The sequence below is a fragment of the Lethenteron reissneri genome, chromosome 24, assembly GCF_015708825.2.
Source record: "Lethenteron reissneri isolate LAM-NWPU_2019-01 chromosome 24, ASM1570882v1, whole genome shotgun sequence".
Taxonomy (NCBI): domain Eukaryota; kingdom Metazoa; phylum Chordata; class Hyperoartia; order Petromyzontiformes; family Petromyzontidae; genus Lethenteron; species Lethenteron reissneri.
Window position 1 is genome coordinate 898,506 of NC_083802.1, and position 19,924 is coordinate 918,429.

The window sequence follows — 19,924 nt, forward strand, 5'->3', positions numbered from 1 at the left end:
AGCAATGATCGGAATCGATCATTTTCCCACTGAAAATTCGGATAATTCGGTCGCGAAATGGTTAAAGTCTGGCGTAGTGGGTTTAGCTCCACACACACACACAGAGTACTGTATTACAGTGTCTCCTTGCCTGCCAGTGTGTGTGTGACTCTCTCTGACGATTTTCTGAATCGTGGTGTTGGCCACCCACCACCCTCCCTTGCCCCTACAGCCTGTCGAAGGCTACCTGGTGACCTTTGTCTTCATAGGTCCTGCTGACCAACAGCACTTGCCCCTACAGCCTGTCGAAGGCTACCCGGGCAACTTTTGTCTTCATAGGTGCTACTCACCAACAGCACTTGCCCCCACAGCCTGTCTAAGGCTACCTGGTGACCTTTGTCTTCATAGGTCCTGCTGACCAACAGCACTTGCCCCTACAGTCTGTCGAAGGCTACCCGGGGGACCTTTGTCTTCATAGGTGCTACTCACCAACAGCACTTGCCACTACAGCCTGCCTAAGGCTACCCGGGCAACTTTTGTCTTCATAGGTGCTACTCACCAACAGCACTTGCCCCCACAGCCTGTCGAAGGCTACCCGGGGGACCTTTGTCTTCATAGGTGCTACTCACCAACAGCACTTGCCCCCACAGCCTGTCGAAGGCTACCCGGGTGACCTTTGTCTTCATAGGTGCTGCTCACCAACAGCACTTGCCCCCACAGCCTGTCGAAGGCTATCCGGGCAACTTTTGTCTTGATAGGTGATACTCACCAACAGCACTTGCCCCCACAGCCTGTCGAAGGCTACCCGGGTGACCTTTGTCTTCATAGGTGCTGCTCACCAACAGCACTTGCCCCCACAGCCTGTCCAAGGCTACCCGGGTGACCTTTGTCTGTGTTACGCAACGGGGTGGGAGGCAACCTCTCGGAGCCGCCGTCACATCCCGCGTGTGACCCCCCCACCAGCCCCGCCCCCTTATCCACCAGCCCCGCCCCCTGCCCCCACAGCCCCCTCCCACCACGACCACCACCACCACCACCACCACGTGCCCACTGCCAGAGAAGAGACTTCGACTCTCTCTCTTTAGCTCTCTACACAGTCCAGAGTGGGAGGAGAGGAATCCACCACTCCCCACCACTACTCTCCACCACCACCACCACTCCCCACCACCACCACCACTCCCCACCAGCACCACCACCACTCCCCACCACCACTACTCTCCACCACCACCACTCCCCACCACCACTCCCCACCACCACTCCCCACCACCACCACCACTCCCCACCAGCACCACCATCACTCCCCACCACCAATACTCTCCACCACCACCACTCCCCACCACCACCACCACTCTCCACCACCACCACTCCCCACCACCACTACTCCACACCACCACCACCACCACTCCCCACCACTACTCTCTACCACCACCACCACTCCCCACCAGCACCACCACCACTCCCCACCACCACTCCCCACCACCACCACCACCACTCCCCACCACCACCACTCTCCACCACCACCACCACTCCCCACCACCACCACCACTACCACTCCCCACCACCACCACTCCCCACCACCACTCCCCACCACCACCACTCCCCACCACCACCACCACCACTCCCCATCACCACTACCACCACCACTCCCCACCACCACCACTCCCCACCACCACCACCACTACCAATTCCCACCACCACCACTCTCCACCACCACTCCCCACCACCACCACCACCACTCCCCACCACCACTCCCCACCACCACCACTCCCCACCACCACCACCACCACTCCCCACCACCACCACTCCCCACCAGCACCACCACCACCACTCCTCACCACCACCACCACTCCCCACCACCACCACCACCACTCCTCACCACCACCACCACTCCCCACCACCACCACCACTCCCCACCACCACCACTCCCCACCACCACCACCACCACTTCCCACCACTCCCCACCACCACCACTCCCCACCACCACCACTCCTCACCACCACTACCACCACCACTCCCCACCACTCCCCCCACCACCACCACTCCCCACCACCACCACCACCACTCCCCACCACCCCCCACCACCACCACTCCCCACCACCACCACTCCCCACCACGACTCCCCCCCACCACCACCACTCCTCACCACCACTACCACCACTCCCCACCACCACCACTCCCCACCACTCCCCACCACCACCACTCCCCACCACTCCCCACCACCACCACCACTCTTTTCCTCCACGTATTTGGAGGGTTGTGGGTGTGTGCGCGTGTTGCGTGTGCGCGCGTGTGTGTGTGTGTGCGTGTGTGTGGGTGTGTGCGTGTGTGTGTGTGCGTGTGTGTGTGTGCGTGTGTGTGCGCGTGTGCGCGCGCGTGTGTGCGTGTGTGTGCGTGCGTGTGTGCGTGTGAATAGCGCCTCGCTTCTGAGTCTCACCCCCGAGGGAGGAGGAGGAGGTGGGAGGGAGGGGGGGTCTGGAGGCGGGAGTCATCTTCTTGTTTAAAGACAAAAACATCGCGCCGATTCATTTATTTGGGAGCACGAGAGAGGGGAGAGGGGAGAGCGAGATCGCTCCGTGGGTCTAAGAATATTGCTGGGGAGTGTTTCTTGGTGTTGTTATATGTCACAGTTTAGTTTACATCTCACTCACACATCACCAACATCACCACCATCACCACCACCATCACCATCCTCCAGCTCGCCTCGTCCACACTGCGATCGTCCGCGCCGGCAGCAGCAGAGATGTACTCGCCCTTGTGTCTAACACAGGTACGCAGTGGCACGCGCACAGACACGCGCACACGCAGACACGTGTACAGACAGACACACGCACAGACAGACACACACACAGGCAGACACACGCACAGACAGACACACGCACAGACAGACACACGTACAGACAGACACACACACAGACAGACACACGCACAGACAGACACACGTACAGACAGACACGCACAGACAGACACACACACAGACAGACACACACACAGACAGACACACGTACAGAAAGACACACGTACAGACAGACACACGTACAGACAGACAGACACACAGACAGACACACGTACAGACAGACACACGTACAGACAGGCACACGTACAGACAGACACACACACAGACAGACACACACACGGGCAGACACACGCACAGACAGACACCCGCACAGACAGAAACACACACAGACACACACACAGACAGACAGACACACAGACAGACAGACACACGTAGAGACAGACACACGCACAGACACACGCACAGACAGACACACACACACATACAGACACACACACACACAGACAGACACACGCACAGACAGACACACACACAGACAGACACACGTACAGACACACGCACAGACAGACACACACACAGACAGACACACGTACGGACAGACGCACGGACAGACACACGCACAGACAGACACACAGACAGACACACGCACAGACAGACACAGACACAAACAGACACACACACAGACAGACACACACACAGACAGACACACGTACAGACAGACACACGCACAGGCAGACACACCCACAGACAGACACACGCACAGACAGGCACACACACAGACAGACACACGTACAGACAGACACACGTACAGACAGACACACACACAGACAGACACACGTACAGACAGACACACGCACAGACAGACACACACAGACAGACACACGCACAGACAGACACACACACAGACAGACACACGTACAGACAGACACACACACAGACATACACACGTACAGACAGACACACGCACAGACAGACACACACACAGACAGACACACGCACAGACAGACACACACAGACAGACACACGCACAGACAGACACCCGTACAGACAGACACACACACAGACAGACACACGTACAGACAGACACACACACAGACAGACACACGCACAGACAGACACACGTACAGACACACGCACAGACAGACACACGCAACAGACAGACACACGCACAGACAGACAGACACACGCACAGACAGACACACATACAGACAGACATACGCACAGACAGACACACGTACAGACAGACACACGCACAGACAGACACACACACAGACAGACACACACACAGACAGACAGACACACAGACAGACACACGTACAGACAGACACACGTACATATAGACACACGTACAGACAGACACACACACAGTCAGACACGCACAGACAGACACACGCACAGACAGACACACGCACAGACAGACACACGTACAGACAGACAGACACACGCACAGACAGACACACACACAGACAGAAACACGTACAGACAGACACACGTACAGACAGACACACGCACAGACAGACACACGTACAGACAGACACACACACAGACAGACACACGCACAGACAGACACACACACAGACAGACAGACACACGCACAGACAGAAACACGTACAGACAGACACGTACAGACAGACACACGTACAGACAGACACACGCACAGACACACACACACACAGACAGACACACGCACAGACAGGCACACACACAGACAGACACACGTACAAACAGACACACGCACAGACAGACACACTCACAGACAGACACACGCACAGACAGACACACGCACAGACAGACACACGTACAGACAGACACACGTACAGACAGACACACGCACAGACAGACACACGCACAGACAGACACACGCACAGACAGACACACACACAGACAGACACACGTACAGACAGACACACGTACAGACAGACACACAGACAGACACACGCACAGACAGACACACGCACAGACAGACAGACAGACACATGTACAGACAGACACACGTACAGACAGACACACGTACAGGTACACACACACACAGACAGACACACACACAGACAGACACACGCACAGACAGACAGACACACAGACAGACACACGTACAGACAGACACACGCACAGACAGACACACGCACAGACAGACACACGTACAGACAGACACACAGACAGACACACGCACAGACAGACACACGCACAGGCAGACGTATATATACAAACATGCATACACACATACACACGCATACACACATACACACACATACATTCTCACCCACAGATAGACTTACAGGTATCGATACAGACTAACAGGAATACAGACAGACACACAGACAGACTTGTATACACACACACAAAGACAAAGATGCCCCGTGTAGCCTGTAACAGACTGTTGGGGCAAGTGCTGTTAGTGAGCACCTATGAAGGCCGGAACGGCACACGAGGGGGTGGGTGGCCAGAACCACGCCCGACCGCCTTTGTCTCTCTAGTGGCAATGTTTACACACCGCACCAGGTACTCATTTGAGGCTGAGGCGACCTAGAGGAGGCCCAGGTATCAGTTCAGACAATCGTCACTGGGTGGTGTTGGCCGTGAGCGGGAATCGCCAGGTTCGTAGCGCAGCGTAGCGCTTACCGCTGCACCACCGCTCCCCAACCACACACACACAGCTACACACACACAGCAACACACACACACAGCAACACACACACACAGCAACACACACACACAGCTACACACACACAGCAACACACACACACACAGCTACACACACACAGATACACACACACAGACACACACACAGCTACACACACACACAGCTACACACACACAGCTACACACACACAGCTACACACACACACAGCTACACACACAGCTACACAGACACACAGCTACACACACACAGCTACACACACACAGATACACACACACAGCTACACACAACAACAACAGCCATTCGCCACTAAGTGGCGGTGACGTCACCACGACGCTTGTGCCAGGCCATGTGCACCTTGAGGCCACGTGAAGTGTCGAACGCCCGCTGGCAAGAGGTCACGGGGCAGACCCAGGTGCCACGGGTCGACTGACCGAGATGACCGAGATGACTGGCTGATGCACCACCTGTGCCCCTTACTGTGCCAACTTGCTGTGCTTTAGCCACCCGGCGCTCCGCTCGTTTTTGTGAGCGTCGCTCCTCCACCATCCGTTGTTGTTGGAGGGCGACTGCCTCCAACTGCCCAGTAGCGTCCTTCACGAGCCTCCTCCACAGAGGCCGATCTTGACACCGCTGGTACCAGTCATCGGCAAGTCCACTCAGCTCCACGTCCTCCTGTACCACATCACTCCATCTCTTCTCTAGCCCGTGCCGCGCCCGTTTAGCCCCCTCGATCCGGCCGAACAAAAGCTGTTTAGGCATGCGGTGGCTGGGCATGCGGGCTACATGACCCAGCCAACACAGCCTTGCCTCCCGGAGGAGCTCACCGATGGGACTTTGACCAGATCTTTCAAGGATTTGTGAGCTCCTCACACAATCCAGCTTGGTTAAACCCAGGATGGATCGTAGGCAGGCCAGCCTAAATGTTTCCAACCGGCGAAGATGCTCCATTAGGGGGGTCCACGTTTCGCAAGCGTAGAGAAGGGAGGGAATGACTGTGGCCGAGAAGACCTGAAGCTTCGTGCGGAGCGACAGACCAGGTAGCTTCCACACAGCGTTACGCAACCGATGAAAGATATTGCCGCTCGACTGATTCGGAGTGAGACTTCTGCTGTTAAACTGGAGCCGGTCATAAGCACACTGGCCAGGTATGGGAAACTCTCAACTCTTTCCACAACTGCCCCATCACCGATTGGGAGTTGTGGGGGTGGAGTGTCTGATGGTACAAAATACCCAGGCAGATGCTTAGTTTTGGTGGGGCTGATGGTAAGGCCCCACCTCTTAGTGGCACGCTCTAGTCTCAGCAGCAGCGTCTCCAACTCCTCATCTGAATGAGCAGCTATTACCAAATGATCGGCATACATAACGTGGTTGACCACTAGGGAGCCATCCCTTGATCGCACCCGGGCATCGATCAGCCTCCCATTATATCTGTACCAAATGGAAATTCCCCCGGTACAGCTATTGAAGGCTTCAAAATAGATGTTAAATAATGTGGGAGCCAGAGGACATCCCTGTCGCACCCCAAGGTGTACAGGGAAAGGCTCTGACTCCCGGCCACGTAGTTTTACCCGGGCCCGTTCACCATTATGAAGGTCCTTAATGATCGTGAGCAGAGGGTCAGGGACTCCGAAAGCACGAAAAACAATCCAGAGCCCAGGCCGACTGATGGTATCATAGGCCTTGACCAGGTCAATAAAGCAGAGATGTAAGTCTTGTTGGAATTCCCTACACCTCTCCTGTAGCGGACGGACAGAAAAAATGGAATCTGTGCAGGACCGCCCTTTCCTGAAACCGCATTGGGACTCTACAAGCCTCTCCTCAGCGTGCCTGGCAAGGCGATGTTGAATAATCCTTGCCAGGACCTTTCCCGGCACACTGAGGAGTGAGATGCCCATGTAGTTGTTACAGTCTGTGCGGTCCCCCTTCTTACACAGGGGGACCACCAGGGCATCCTTACAATCCTGCGGAACCCGTCCAGTGGTCCAGACTGTTGTTATGATGTCATGTAGGGCAGTCTGTGCACAAACGCTACCCTCCCTCAGAATTTCGCTTGGGAGATCATCTCTGCCCGGTGCCTTTCCTGGTCTCAGACTCCGGATCGCCCTCAGTACTTCCTCAACAGATGGCACCTCAGCCAGCCACTCACAGGGGATGACTTCTTCCAATATTTGAGGCACCGCAGCCTCAGCAGGGTTATCCCCACTTTGTGCCACGATGTTTTTCTGGCTGAGGGATTTCCCCTCCCCCAGGACCTCACAGAAATGCTCAGCAAATCTGCAAACTTGTTCCTGGGGGTCGGAGATTGGATCACCGTTTTTCCCCCTAATGATGGTAATAGGTGTGGCGCTGCAGGTTACTTTTTTGATGGAGTTAAATAGTGATTTGTGATCGCGGGCCACTGAGGCAGACTCCATCTCCTCAGCAACCCGCGACCACCACCCATCCTTGCAGCGCCTTACGGCTCTCCGAACCTCCGAGCGAAGGCTGCGGTAAACCTCCTCATTCTCTGACGTGGGATGCTGTAGCCGATGAGTGTGGGCCTGTCGCTTTTTCTCAATTAACCTGAACACCTCCTCTGTCAGCCAGGGTTTCTGTGGAGGTCTGGACCGCGTACCCAAAGCAGCCATTGCAGCTGCATGAGTCACCGTCTTAAACCTCGCCCATTTACCCTCGACATCAGGTGGAGTGGAGGACAATGCCAACCCCAGCTGCAAGCGATGATGAAATTCTCGCTTGCAACTTTCATCAGCTAACTGAGACCAGGCCACTTTTGGTTGGAATGGGGTCCTGGGTGTAGACCCACCACCGGAGTGGAAGAATGGCAGGCGCATCTTACAGATGACTAGTCGATGGTCAGAGGGCAGATCAGCTCCACGATAGGTCCTGGTGTCAAGGACATGGGCTCGCATCCGCTGGTCCGTCACTATGTAGTCCAGCAGATGTTCTTGCACACACACGCGCACACACACGCACACACACACGCACACACGCACACACACGTACACACACACGTACACACACGCACACACGCACACGCACACACGCACACACACACACGCACACACACGCACACGTTGTGTGTTTACACATCCCATCAGCCGAGTCAGGCTCGCTTGAACTGCTGCTTCAGTAGAATTGTCCAGTAGGACCTCTATGGATCTTTATGGAACTTTGTGGGTCTCTATGGATCTCTATGGAACTCTATGGAACTCTGTGGATGTGTATGGGTCTCTATGTATCTCTATGGAACTCTGTGGATGTATATGGGTCTCTATGGAACTCTATGTATCTCTATGTGACTCTATGTAACTCTATTAATCTCTATGTAACTCTATGTATCTCTATGTGACTCTATGGATCTCTATGTAACTCTATGTAACTCTATGGATCTCTATGTAACTCTATGGATCTCTATGTAACTCTATGTAACTCTATGGATCTCTATGTAACTCTATGGATCTCTGTGTAACTCTATGTATCTCTATGTAACTCTATGTAACTCTATGGATCTCTATGCAACTCCATGGATCTCTATGTAACTCTATGGATCTCTATGTAACTCTATGTATCTCTATGCAACTCTATGGATCTCTGTGTAACTCTATGTAACTCTATGGATCTCTATGTAACTCTATGGATCTCTGTGTAACTCTATGAATCTCTATGTAACTCTATGGATCTCTATTTAACTCTATGGATCTGCTGCTACTCGCTAACAGCACTTGCCCCAACAGTCTGTTAGAGGCTACACGGGGGATCTTTGTCTATGAAGGCCGGCACTGCGGCACACGAGGGGGTGGGTGGCCACCACCACGCCCGGCCGCCTTTGTCTCCCCAGTGGGCGATGTTTTACTCCACCACACCGCACCAGCTACTCATTTGAGGCCGAGTCGACCTAGATGAGGAACCCCAGGACTGGTTCAGATCATGGCTAGCGCGTACGTCGTATGCATGTGTGTGTGGTGAACTTGAACTTCCTTCACACCGTACGTAGCCAACCGTGCTAATCGGAGGTGCCAGGGGGCAGGACAATAACAACACTAAACACCACAACAACAACAACAACACTAAACACCACCACCACAACAACAACAACAACACTAAACACCACAACAACAACAACACTAAACACCACCACCACAACAACAACAACACTAAACACCACCACCACAACAACAACGATGACGATTTTAAAGTGCATTTATTCTAGATGTGAAGCTTTCGTGACCGCAAGGATTCATATTCTTAGGTTTTTTCGGTAAAGTCACGTAGGTGACAGGAGGTCCGTCTATTTGAGTCTGCACAGCTGTCGTGGCTGTGACGGTTCCACCTGAAGACGGAGGCTTGTGTTGCCTCCGAAACGTCGTGATTTTTATTTTATTTTACTTTTATTAATTTTAATGTTTCACCTACGTGACTTTACCGAAAAAACCTAAGAATATGATTTTAAAGTGCATCACAGCTCCCAGTCGCTTCATAACATTGACGAGGAAGAGAGCGTTCCAGACGGCCGCAGACTTATCGAGCGGCCGCTTTGTTTTAAGCGAGCAAAACCTCTGGACCGGGTTAGTTTTTTACGTATGAAGTATAATATTAATAATAAGTAGAATTGTTATAATTATTATTAATGAATTGTCATTTAATTCAGCGTCGTCCAACAGCGAATGCATTGCCCGGGGCTGATGAGTGAGGTTTGATGCGTTTGCTCTGGGATGTTGACTACCTCGCCTGGTGTACAGGAGGTCCGTCGGTTCGATCCCGACCCCTGATACCTGCTGTACATTTGGAGTCTGCGTGTCTCTCTGATCATCATCATCATTGCGTTTGCTATGGGATGTTGACGACCTCGCCCGGTGTACAGGAGGTCCGTCGGTTCGATCCCTACCCCTGATACCTGCTGTACATTTGGAGTCTGCGTGTCTCTCATCATCATCATCATCATTGCGTTGGCTATGGGATGTTGACGACCTCGCCTGGTGTACAGGAGGTCCGTCGGTTCGATCCAGACCCTGACGACGCCCGCTGCTGTCTATTTGAGTCTAAGTGTCTCTTGTGTGTCTCAGGCCGCGGTGAGATCGTGAGATAGGGCAGAGTGAGTGAGCCAGAGCGAGCTTGTTAGACAGATGGCAGTGAGAGAGAGAGAGAGTGGGAGGGGAGAGCGAGCTAGAGCGGTCGAGAAGAGAGTTATATAAGCGGGTACAGTGCAGACGAGGGGCTCTCATCGCAGGGAGAGGATTCCCGGGAGGGGAGAGGGGGGAGGGAGGGAGACAGAGAGACGCAACTCACACGCAGAGTGTGCGGTGGTGGTGGTAGTTGTGGTGGTTGGGGTGGTGGTGGTCGAACACAGTGTGGTGGTGGTTGTGGTGCTGGTTGGTAAACACGGTGTGGTTGGACATAGTGGTTGGGGTGGTGCTGGTGGTTAGTGGTCGTGGTGGTTGGACACAGTGTGGAGGTGGTGGCGGTGCTGGTAGTTGTGGTGGTTGGGGTGGTGCTGGTGGTTGGGGTGGTGCTGGTGGTGCTGGTGGTGCTGGTGGTTGTGGTGGTTGGGGTGGTGCTGGTGGTTGTGGTGGTTGGGGTGGTGCTGGTGGTGCTGGTGGTTGTGGTGGTTGGGGTGGTGCTGGTGATTGGGGTGGTGCTGGTGGTTGTGGTAGTGGTGGCGGTGCTGGTAGTTGGTGGTTGTGGTGGTTGGACACTAGTGTGGTGCTGGTGGTTGTGGTGGTGGTGGTGGCGGTGATGGAGATGAACCAGTGGTCTGGGGAATCGACAGAGATCGTGGGAGGAGATGGGTGTGGTGCAGAGGAAGGGGATGGCGATGGTGGGGGGAGGATGGAGGGGACGGGGTGATGGTGGTGGGAGGTGGTGGTGGGAGGTGGTGGTGGTGGGGGGGTGGTGGTGGTGGTGTTATTGGGGGGGGCTAAAGGAAATACAAAATCTTGGACCCCTATTGACCTAATGGAAAAACACACGCGGCCCGGGATACATCTGCGGCGTAGCTAATGCATGCCGTGCTGCTGCTACTCGCTAACAGCACTTGCCCCGACAGTCTATTAGAGGCTACACGGGGGACCTTTGTCTTTGTCACCTTCATAGGCGCTGCTGCTGCTACTCGCTAACAGCACTTGCCCCTACAGTCTATTAGAGGCTACACGGGGGACCTTTGTCTTTGTCTCCTTCATAGGCGCTGCTGCTGATACTCGCTATCAGCACTTGCCCCGGCAGTCTGTTAGAGGCTACACGGGGGAGCTTTGTCTTTGTGCGTGTGGTGGTCATTCCTGAAACATATTATTGACGAACCCACGCTGACCACAGCGTGACCCAATGCGGTTTTGTGGTCACTCCGCCAGCGCACTAAGCACCACCGCAACTCTATGAGTCTCTGTGCAAGTCTATGTGTCTCTGTGTAAGTCTATGTGTCTCTGTGTAAGTCTATGTGTCTCTGTGCAAGTCTATGGGGTTCTGTGTAAGTCTATGGGTCTCTGTGTGAGTCTATGGGTCTCTGTGTGAGTCTATGGGTCTCTGTGTGAGTCTATGGGTCTCTGTGTGAGTCTATGGGACTCTGTGTGAGTCTATGGGTCTCTGTGCAAGTCTATGGGACTCTGTGTGAGTCTATGGGACTCTGTGTGAGTCTATGGGACTCTGTGTGAGTCTATGGGTCTCTGTGCAAGTCTATGTGTCTCTGTGTAAGTCTATGTGTCTCTGTGTGAGTCTATGGGGTTCGGTGTGAGTCTATGGGTCTCTGTGTAAGTCTCTGTGTCTCTGTGTGAGTCTATGTGTCTCTGTGTGAGTCTATGGGGTTCTGTGTGAGTCTATGGGTCTCTGTGTAAGTCTATGGGTCTCTGTGAGTCTATGGGTCTCTGTGTAAGTCTATGGGTCTCTGTGAGTCTATGGGTCTCTGTGTGGGTCTATGGGGTTCTGTGTGAGTCTATGGGACTCTGTGTGAGTCTATGGGTCTCTGTGTGAGTCTATGGGTCTCTGTGTAAGTCTATGGGTCTCTGTGTAAGTCTATGGGTCTCTGTGTGAGTCTATGGGTCTCTGTGTAAGTCTATGTGTCTCTGTGTAAGTCTATGTGTCTCTGTGCAAGTCTATGGGGTTCTGTGTAAGTCTATGGGTCTCTGTGTGATGAGTCTGTGGATCTCTGTGTGACGAGTCTGTGGTTCTCTGTGTGAGTCCATGGGTCTCTGTGTGAGTCCATGTGTCTCTGTGTGATGAATCTATGGGTCTCTGTGTGTTGAGTCTGTGGGTCTCTGTGTGAGTCTATGTGTCTCTGTGTGGCGAGTCTATGGGACTCTGTGTGAGTCCATGGATCTTTGTGTGAGGAGTCTATGGGTCTCTGTGTGAGTCTATGTATGTTGAACTTCTTTCGCACCGCACGTAAGCTAACGGCGCTTTAATCGGAGGTTGCGGGGGGGGGGGGAGTGTGTGGCTGAGTGAAGGAGTGGATGAGTGAGTAAGCGAGTGGGTGAATTAGTGGGTGAGTGTATGGCTGAGTGAGTTGTTGAGTGAGCAGGTGGCCGAGCGAATGGGTGAGCGAGTGGGTGAATTAGCGAGTGAGTGTATGGCTGAGTTAGTGAAGGAGTGGATGAGCGAGTAAGCGAGTGGGTGAATTAGTGGGTGAGTGTATGGCTGAGTGTATGGCTGAGTGAGTGCTTGAGTGAGCAGGTGGCCGAGCGAGTGGGTGGGCGAGTGGGTGAACTAGCGAGTGAGTGTATGGCTGAGTTAGTGAAGGAGTGGATGAGCGAGTAAGCGAGTGGGTGAATTAGTGGGTGAGTGTATGGCTGAGTGTATGGCTGAGTGAGTGCTTGAGTGAGCAGGTGGCCGAGCGAGTGGGTGGGCGAGTGGGTGAACTAGCGAGTGAGTGTATGGCTGAGTGAGTGGGTGAGCGAGCGGGTGAGCGAGCGGGTGAGCGAACGGGTGGGCGAGCGGGTGAGCGATTTCCGGCATCGAGGGTGTTTGTAGCTCATCATCTCATTCACAGCCGTGCAGAGAACCCGTGCTGGAAATTCCACATTGCCATGGCGGTTAACCCAAAGCGTTACTCAAATTGACCGACATCCCCACCCGCGGACCGTAGGGAGAGATGATGATGGTGATGATGGCGATCAATTAGCTGTGTCACGTGGTCACACGGGGTCGTTAATTAACGCGCGTGTGTCAATCCATTAATGAATGGCTCCCATGTTGACCCGCAGAGTCACGTGGTCACCAATCAACGGAGTTCACGCGCCAATTTAATTGCCCGTGTCTAATTGTGCCTCGTTTGTGTCTCCCACTCGGCACCACCACCACCGCCACGGCCACCACCACCACCACAACCACCACCACAACAATCTCACCATCTCACCACCACCTACAACATTTCACACCCTCTCACCACCACCACCATCTCACCATCTCCACCACAATCTCGCCCTCCGCAACCACCACCACCACCGCCTCCACCACCACCATCTCACCACCTCCACCATCATTTCACCACCTCAACACTTCCACCACCGACAACATTTCATAACCTCTCACCACCACCACCACCACCTCACCATCTCGCCCTCCACAACCACCACCACCACCATCTCACCATCTCACCACCACCACAACCATCTCACCATCTCACCACCACCACCTCACCATCTCACCACCACCACCACCACAACCATCTCACCATTTCCACCACAATCTCGCTTTCCGCAACCTCAACGACCACCACCACCACCACCACCTCACCATTCCACCTCCTACAACATTTCATAACCTCTCACCACCACCACCACCACCATCTTACCATCTCACCACCACCACCATAACCATCTCACCATCTCCACCACAATCTCGCCCTCCGCAACCTCAACCACCACCACCACCACCTACAACATTTCACACAACCTCTCACCCCACCCACCCACCCACCCCCCACGAACAGGACGAGTTCCACCCGTTCATCGAGGCGCTGCTGCCGCACGTGCGCGCCTTCTCCTACGTGTGGTTCAACCTGCAGGCGCGCAAGCGCAAGTACTTCAAGAAGCACGAGAAGCGCATGTCTCGCGACGAGGAGCGCGCCGCCAAGGAAGAGCTCGTGGCCGAGAAGGTCGACGTCAAGCAGAAGTGGGCCTCTCGCCTCCTCGCCAAGCTGCGCAAGGACATCCGCCCCGAGTGCCGCGAGGACTTCGTGCTGACCGTCACGGGCAGGAAGGCCCCCTGCTGCGTCGTCTCGAATCCCGACCAGAAGGGCAAGATCCGTCGCATCGACTGCCTCCGGCAGGCCGACAAAGTGTGGCGCCTCGACCTCGTCATGGTCATCCTCTTCAAGGGGGTTCCCCTCGAGAGCACCGACGGCGAGCGGCTCGTCAAGTCGCCGCTGTGCGCCCAGCCGGCGCTCTGCGTGCAGCCGCGGCACATCGCCGTGTCCGTCAAGGAGCTCGACCTTTACCTGGCCTACTTCGTGCAGGAGCAAGGTGAGACGTGGGGCTGGGTGGGTGGGTGGGGCTGGGGCTGGGTGGGTGGGTGGGTCGGTGGTTGTTTGTTGCGTTTGCAACGGATTCACAGGGCTGTGCCGAAGAAATGAAAGTGAAAACTGAGTGGTGGGTGGGTTGGGTGGATATGGTGGGTGGGGTTGGGGTGGATGGTGAGTTGGGTGATTGGTGGGTGGTGGGTGGGTAGATGGGTGGATGAATGAGTGGGTGGATGAGTGAGTGGGTGGGTTGGTGGGTGAATGAGTGAGTGAGTGGGTGGGTTGGTGGGTGAGTGAGTGAGTGGGTGGGTGTTGGGTGCTGGGTGGGTGGTGGGTGGGTGCTGGGTGCTGGGTGGGTGATTGGTGGGTGGGTGGTGGGTGGGTGTTGGTGGGTGATTGGTGGGTGGGTAGATGAATGAGTGGGTGGATGAGTGAGTGGGTGGGTGAGTGAGTGAGTGGGTGGGGCTGGGTGGGGCTGGGTGGGTGGGTGGGTCGGTGGTTGTTGTTGCGGTTGCAGCAGATTCAAGTGCGGCATGGCTCACAGCGCTGTGCCGAAGAAATGAAAGTGAAAACTGAGTGGTGGGTGGGTTGGGTGGATATGGTGGGTGGGGTTGGGGTGGATGGTGAGTTGGGTCGGGTGGGTGGTGAGTTGGGTGATTGGTGGGTGGTGGGTGGGTGATTGGTGGGTGGATGGTGGGTGGGTGTTGGTGGGTGATTGGTGGGTGGGTAGATGAATGAGTGGGTGGATGAGTGAGTGGGTGGGTGAGTGAGTGAGTGAGTGGGTGGTGGGTGGGTGGGTCTCTATGAGTTTATTAGATGGTCCACATTTTCCTGACCCTACCCACTGACCCATAGATGTCATGTTGTTGTTGTTGTTGTTTGTTGTTGCTTGTTGTTGATTGTTGATTGTTGTTGTTCGTGCATCACTGACAACGCAGCGGCAAGCATCGCCATGACCACCAGCACCACCGCTTGAGATAATTTGCTTAATAATTTTTGCAGCGGAATTGAGAAAAGGGCTCTGATGCTTGGAATGGAATTGTGTGTGGGGGGCTGGGGGGAGGGGCTGGGGGGGGAGGGGCTGTGGGGGAGGGGCTGGGGGGGAGGGGCTGGGGGGGAGGGGCTGGGGGAGAGGGGCTGGGGGGGAGGGGCTGGGAGGGAGGGGCTGGGGGTCCAATCGGAGCGAAGCGCCAATGTAGAGAAGCAGCCAAAGCGGCCCAGACACTGCCCCCCCCACCCTACCCCCCACCCTACCCCCACGCTACCCCCACCCTACCTCCCACCCTACCCCCCCACCCTACTCCCACCACCCCACTAAAGCTGCCTCCCCCCACCACCACCACCATCACACCACGGCTATGCGAGCCAAGATCTTCACATTCAAACCATCTCCCACCCACCCATTCATCCACCCACTCATCCACCCACCCACTCATCCACCACCCACCCACTCATCCACCCACCCATCCACCCATCCCCCCCCACCAAAGACAAAGGTCCCCCGTGTAGCCTGTAACAGACTGTTAGGGGGCCAGTGCTGTTAGCGAGCCGCTCCTGTGAAGGCCGGCACGGTGGAACGAGACGGGTGCGTTAGCAACCACCCCCGGCCGCCTTTGTCTCTCCCCAGTGGCGATGTTTGCCACACACACAGCACCAGCTACTCATTTGAGGCTGAGTCGACCTAGGGGAGGGGATCGAACTCGAGTCACCACCGCGGTTCGTAGGGGCACCCCAACCCCCCACCATCACACCCCCTCCACCATCACACCCACCCCCCCCACCATCACCCCCCTCATCACACCTACCCCCCCCACCATCCCACCTACCCCCCCCCCACATCACACCCCCCCCACCATCACACCCCCCCCCACCATCACACCTACCCGCCCCACCATCACACCTACCCCCCCCCCCCCCACCATCACACCTACCCCCATCACACCTACCCACCATCCCACCTACCCCCCCCCCACCATCACACCCCCCCATCACACCTACCCCCCCCACCATCCCACCTACCCCCCCCCACCATCACACCTACCCCCCATCACACCCACCCCCCCCACCATCACACCTACCCCCATCACACCTACCCCCCCCCACCATCCCACCTACCCCCCCCCCACCATCACACCCCCCCATCACACCTACCCCCCCCACCATCCCACCTACCCCCCCCACCATCACACCTACCCCCATCACACCCACCCCCCCCACCATCACACCTACCCCCCCCCACACCATCACACCTACCCCCCCCCCCACCATCACACCCCCCCCATCACACCCACCCCCCCCCATCACACCTACCCCCCCCCCACCATCACACCCCCCCATCACACCCACCCCCTCCCATCACACCTACCCCCCCCCCACCATCACCCCCCCCATCACCTACCCCCCCCACACCACAGCGCAACTTCCTGCCCGACTCACCTACTCTGCTCATTCCTCTCCCGCGCCGCCCCCTCCACACTCCTCCTGCTCCCCCCACCCCCACTGTGCCCCCCCCCACAGCCCCCCACTAGCCCCCCCCCACAGCCCCCCACTAGCCCCCCCCCCCCATGTACCGCACAAACCCCTAACCCCATCGCTGTTGTCGAGAGAGAGCACCCCCCCCACCGCCATGTGCGTTGCGTTACAAACGCCGCGACGCATCATCGGAAGTAGCCCACCACCCCGTACGCCTGTGTGTGTGTCACAGTGTGTGTGTGTGTCACAGTGTGTGTGTGTGTCACAGTGTGTGTGTCACAGTGTGTGTGTCACAGTGTGTGTGTGCGTGTCACAGTGTGTGTGTGTCACAGTGTGTCACAGTGTGTGTCACAGTGTGTGTGTGTGTGCAGAGACCCATAGACTCACACAGAGACCCACAGACTCACACAGAGACCCACAGACTCACACAGAGACCCACAGACTCACACAGAGACCCATAGACTCACACAGAGACCTACAGACTCACACAGAGACCCATAGACTCACACAGAGACCCACAGACTTACAGAGACCCACAGACTGCTGCTGCTGCCATCCTCATCATAGGATTAATATGACACATTAGCCCCCCCCCTCCCCCATCACGACCCCCCCCCCCTTTCCCATTCGTCCTCATCGCAATCTGTGGCTCTGGCGAATTCCTCTCACGGCAGGTGCAGTGTCGTGTGTGCTCGTTGCGCTAGGGGGAGAGAGAGGAGAGAGAGAGAGAGGGGAGACTTTGACTTTTAAACAACTTTTATTGCCGCCAGCAGCAAAAGCACTGGAGGCGATTTTAATATGAAACACACAAAGTCACCAGCAACACAAATGAAAATAAACGCTACAAATCGACGCGCTGTGGCGCTAAATGCGCCGCGTACAACACAAAATAAAAGCCACGTGGTGGTGGTGGTGGTCATCGCGCACGCCACGGTGACGAGCGAGCGCTTCAGAAGGTGAACACCACGAGGGTGCCGTCCGCGCTGGTGCAGAGAGGGGCTTGTCCGGCTCCCCAGCGTTCGAAGAAGACGTACACATCACCGACACGTGTGTGGTACATGGCGTGCTCCAGCCGGAGCCGCGCCTTGAGCAGGCCCCTGAACACTGAAAGCACAGAGCAGCCGTCAGTGTCACCTTGCAGCATCTTTTTTCTCGTTCTGTACACCGCCATCTTCGCCTGGGTAAGACTGATAGAGATGAGAGATGGGAGAACGAGGAGAGAGCTTTGCGCAGTGGCAGTATCGTAGCCAATGAGGTTTATCCGAGGCGCGATTATTGCTAATTGAAAACTTTCCCCAATACCCCGCCACGCTGACTTGAAAGTCAGTCGGCGTCGGCAATTCTTGCAAGCTCTTTCGGGAGCTTTGGGTAAAAAAAAAGAGAGAGAGAGGGGAGAGAGAGGGGACAGAGGAGAGAGAGAGAGGGTTAGAGAGATAAAGATGAGTGATGGGAGAGAGAGGCGAGAGAGAGAAATGGAAGAGAGGGGAGTGAGAGAGAGGAGAGAGAGGAGAGAGAGAGGAGAGAGAGGAGAGAGAGATCGTGATACGTGGCAGAGCTACGATCAATCATTCAATTAGGGCCAAGTCACACTTTGCTCACACCCGGCCAGGAGAGGAGAGAGAGAGACGGGAGAGGGAGGGAGGGAGGCATCTTCAGCAGATGTGCGATTCGGACACGAGAGAGAGGGGGGGGGGAGGAGGGTCACTAAGTCAGTGGCCGTTCTGCCGGCTCTACAAGTGACTCGGCAAGTGACGACATTCACATTTCCACATCGTATAGGATGGGGGGAGGCAGTGTCGGATTAAGATAGTGCGGGGCCTGTAGTGTATACGTTATTACGGGGCCCTAAATAACACACAAAAAACACGTAAATATTGAAACACGTCAATGTTTAACTTGCATAGTAAAGTGATTGACAGGCAATACGACAAATGGCGAACCTTGAACACCAGGTCGTTCGTAAAAGTCGAAGGCAGTATAGTACTATAGCAATAGGCAGTGTCGGATTAAGCTCGTGAGTCTATGGTGCAGTGTTGATTCTATGGGTAGTGTTGAGTCTATGGGCAGTGTTGAGTCTATGGGCAGTGTTGAGTCTATGGTGCAGTGTTGATTCTATGGGTAGTGTTGAGTCTATGGGCAGTGTTGAGTCTATGGGCAGTGTTGAGTCTATGGGTAGTATTTAGTCTATGGGCAGTGTTGAGTCTGTGGGCAGTGTTGAGTCTATGGTGCAGTGGTGAGTCTATGGGCAGTGTTGAGTCTATGGGCAGTGTTGAGTCTATGGGCAGTGTTGAGTCTATGGGTAGTATTTAGTCTATGGGCAGTGTTGAGTCTATGGGTAGTATTTAGTCTATGGGCAGTGTTGAGTCTATGGGCAGTGTTGAGTCTATGGTGCAGTGGTGAGTCTATGGGCAGTGTTGAGTCTATGGTGCAGTGTTGAGTCTATGGTCAGTGTGGTCTGGGGCATGTGTTGAGTCTATGGGCAGTGTTGAGTCTATGGGCAGTGTTGAGTCTATGGGCAGTGTTGAGTCTATGGGCTGTCTAGGGCAGTGTTGAGTCTATGGCAGTGTGAGTCTATGGGCAGTGTTGAGTCTAT

General features: G+C 55.3%; 1 protein-coding gene and 1 non-coding gene across 2 annotated transcripts; both read left to right on the top strand.

The window, feature by feature from the left end:
- Window positions 1–2,531: 2,531 nt before the first annotated feature.
- LOC133346319 (nuclear factor 1 X-type-like) lies at window positions 2,532–15,835 on the top strand. The gene is made up of 3 exons (XM_061557815.1): window positions 2,532–2,746; window positions 14,332–14,863; window positions 15,798–15,835. The coding sequence occupies exons 1-3, from the start codon at window positions 2,720–2,722 to the stop codon at window positions 15,833–15,835; spliced, it is 597 nt and encodes a 198-aa protein (XP_061413799.1). The 5' UTR covers window positions 2,532–2,719.
- Window positions 15,836–18,552: 2,717 nt separating this feature from the next.
- LOC133346837 (U4 spliceosomal RNA) lies at window positions 18,553–18,693 on the top strand. The gene has a single exon (XR_009755626.1). It is a non-coding gene; the product is annotated as a U4 spliceosomal RNA (small nuclear RNA).
- The last annotated feature ends 1,231 nt before the right edge of the window (window positions 18,694–19,924 follow it).

Coding starts and splice junctions, on each gene's coding strand:
- LOC133346319 (XM_061557815.1), top strand. CDS start 2,720: ATGTACTCGCCCTTGTGTCTAACACAG. Junction 2,747..14,331: donor CGCCCTTGTGTCTAACACAG/GTACGCAGTGGC, acceptor CCCCACGAACAG/GACGAGTTCCACCCGTTCAT. Junction 14,864..15,797: donor CTACTTCGTGCAGGAGCAAG/GTGAGACGTGGG, acceptor CTGACAACGCAG/CGGCAAGCATCGCCATGACC.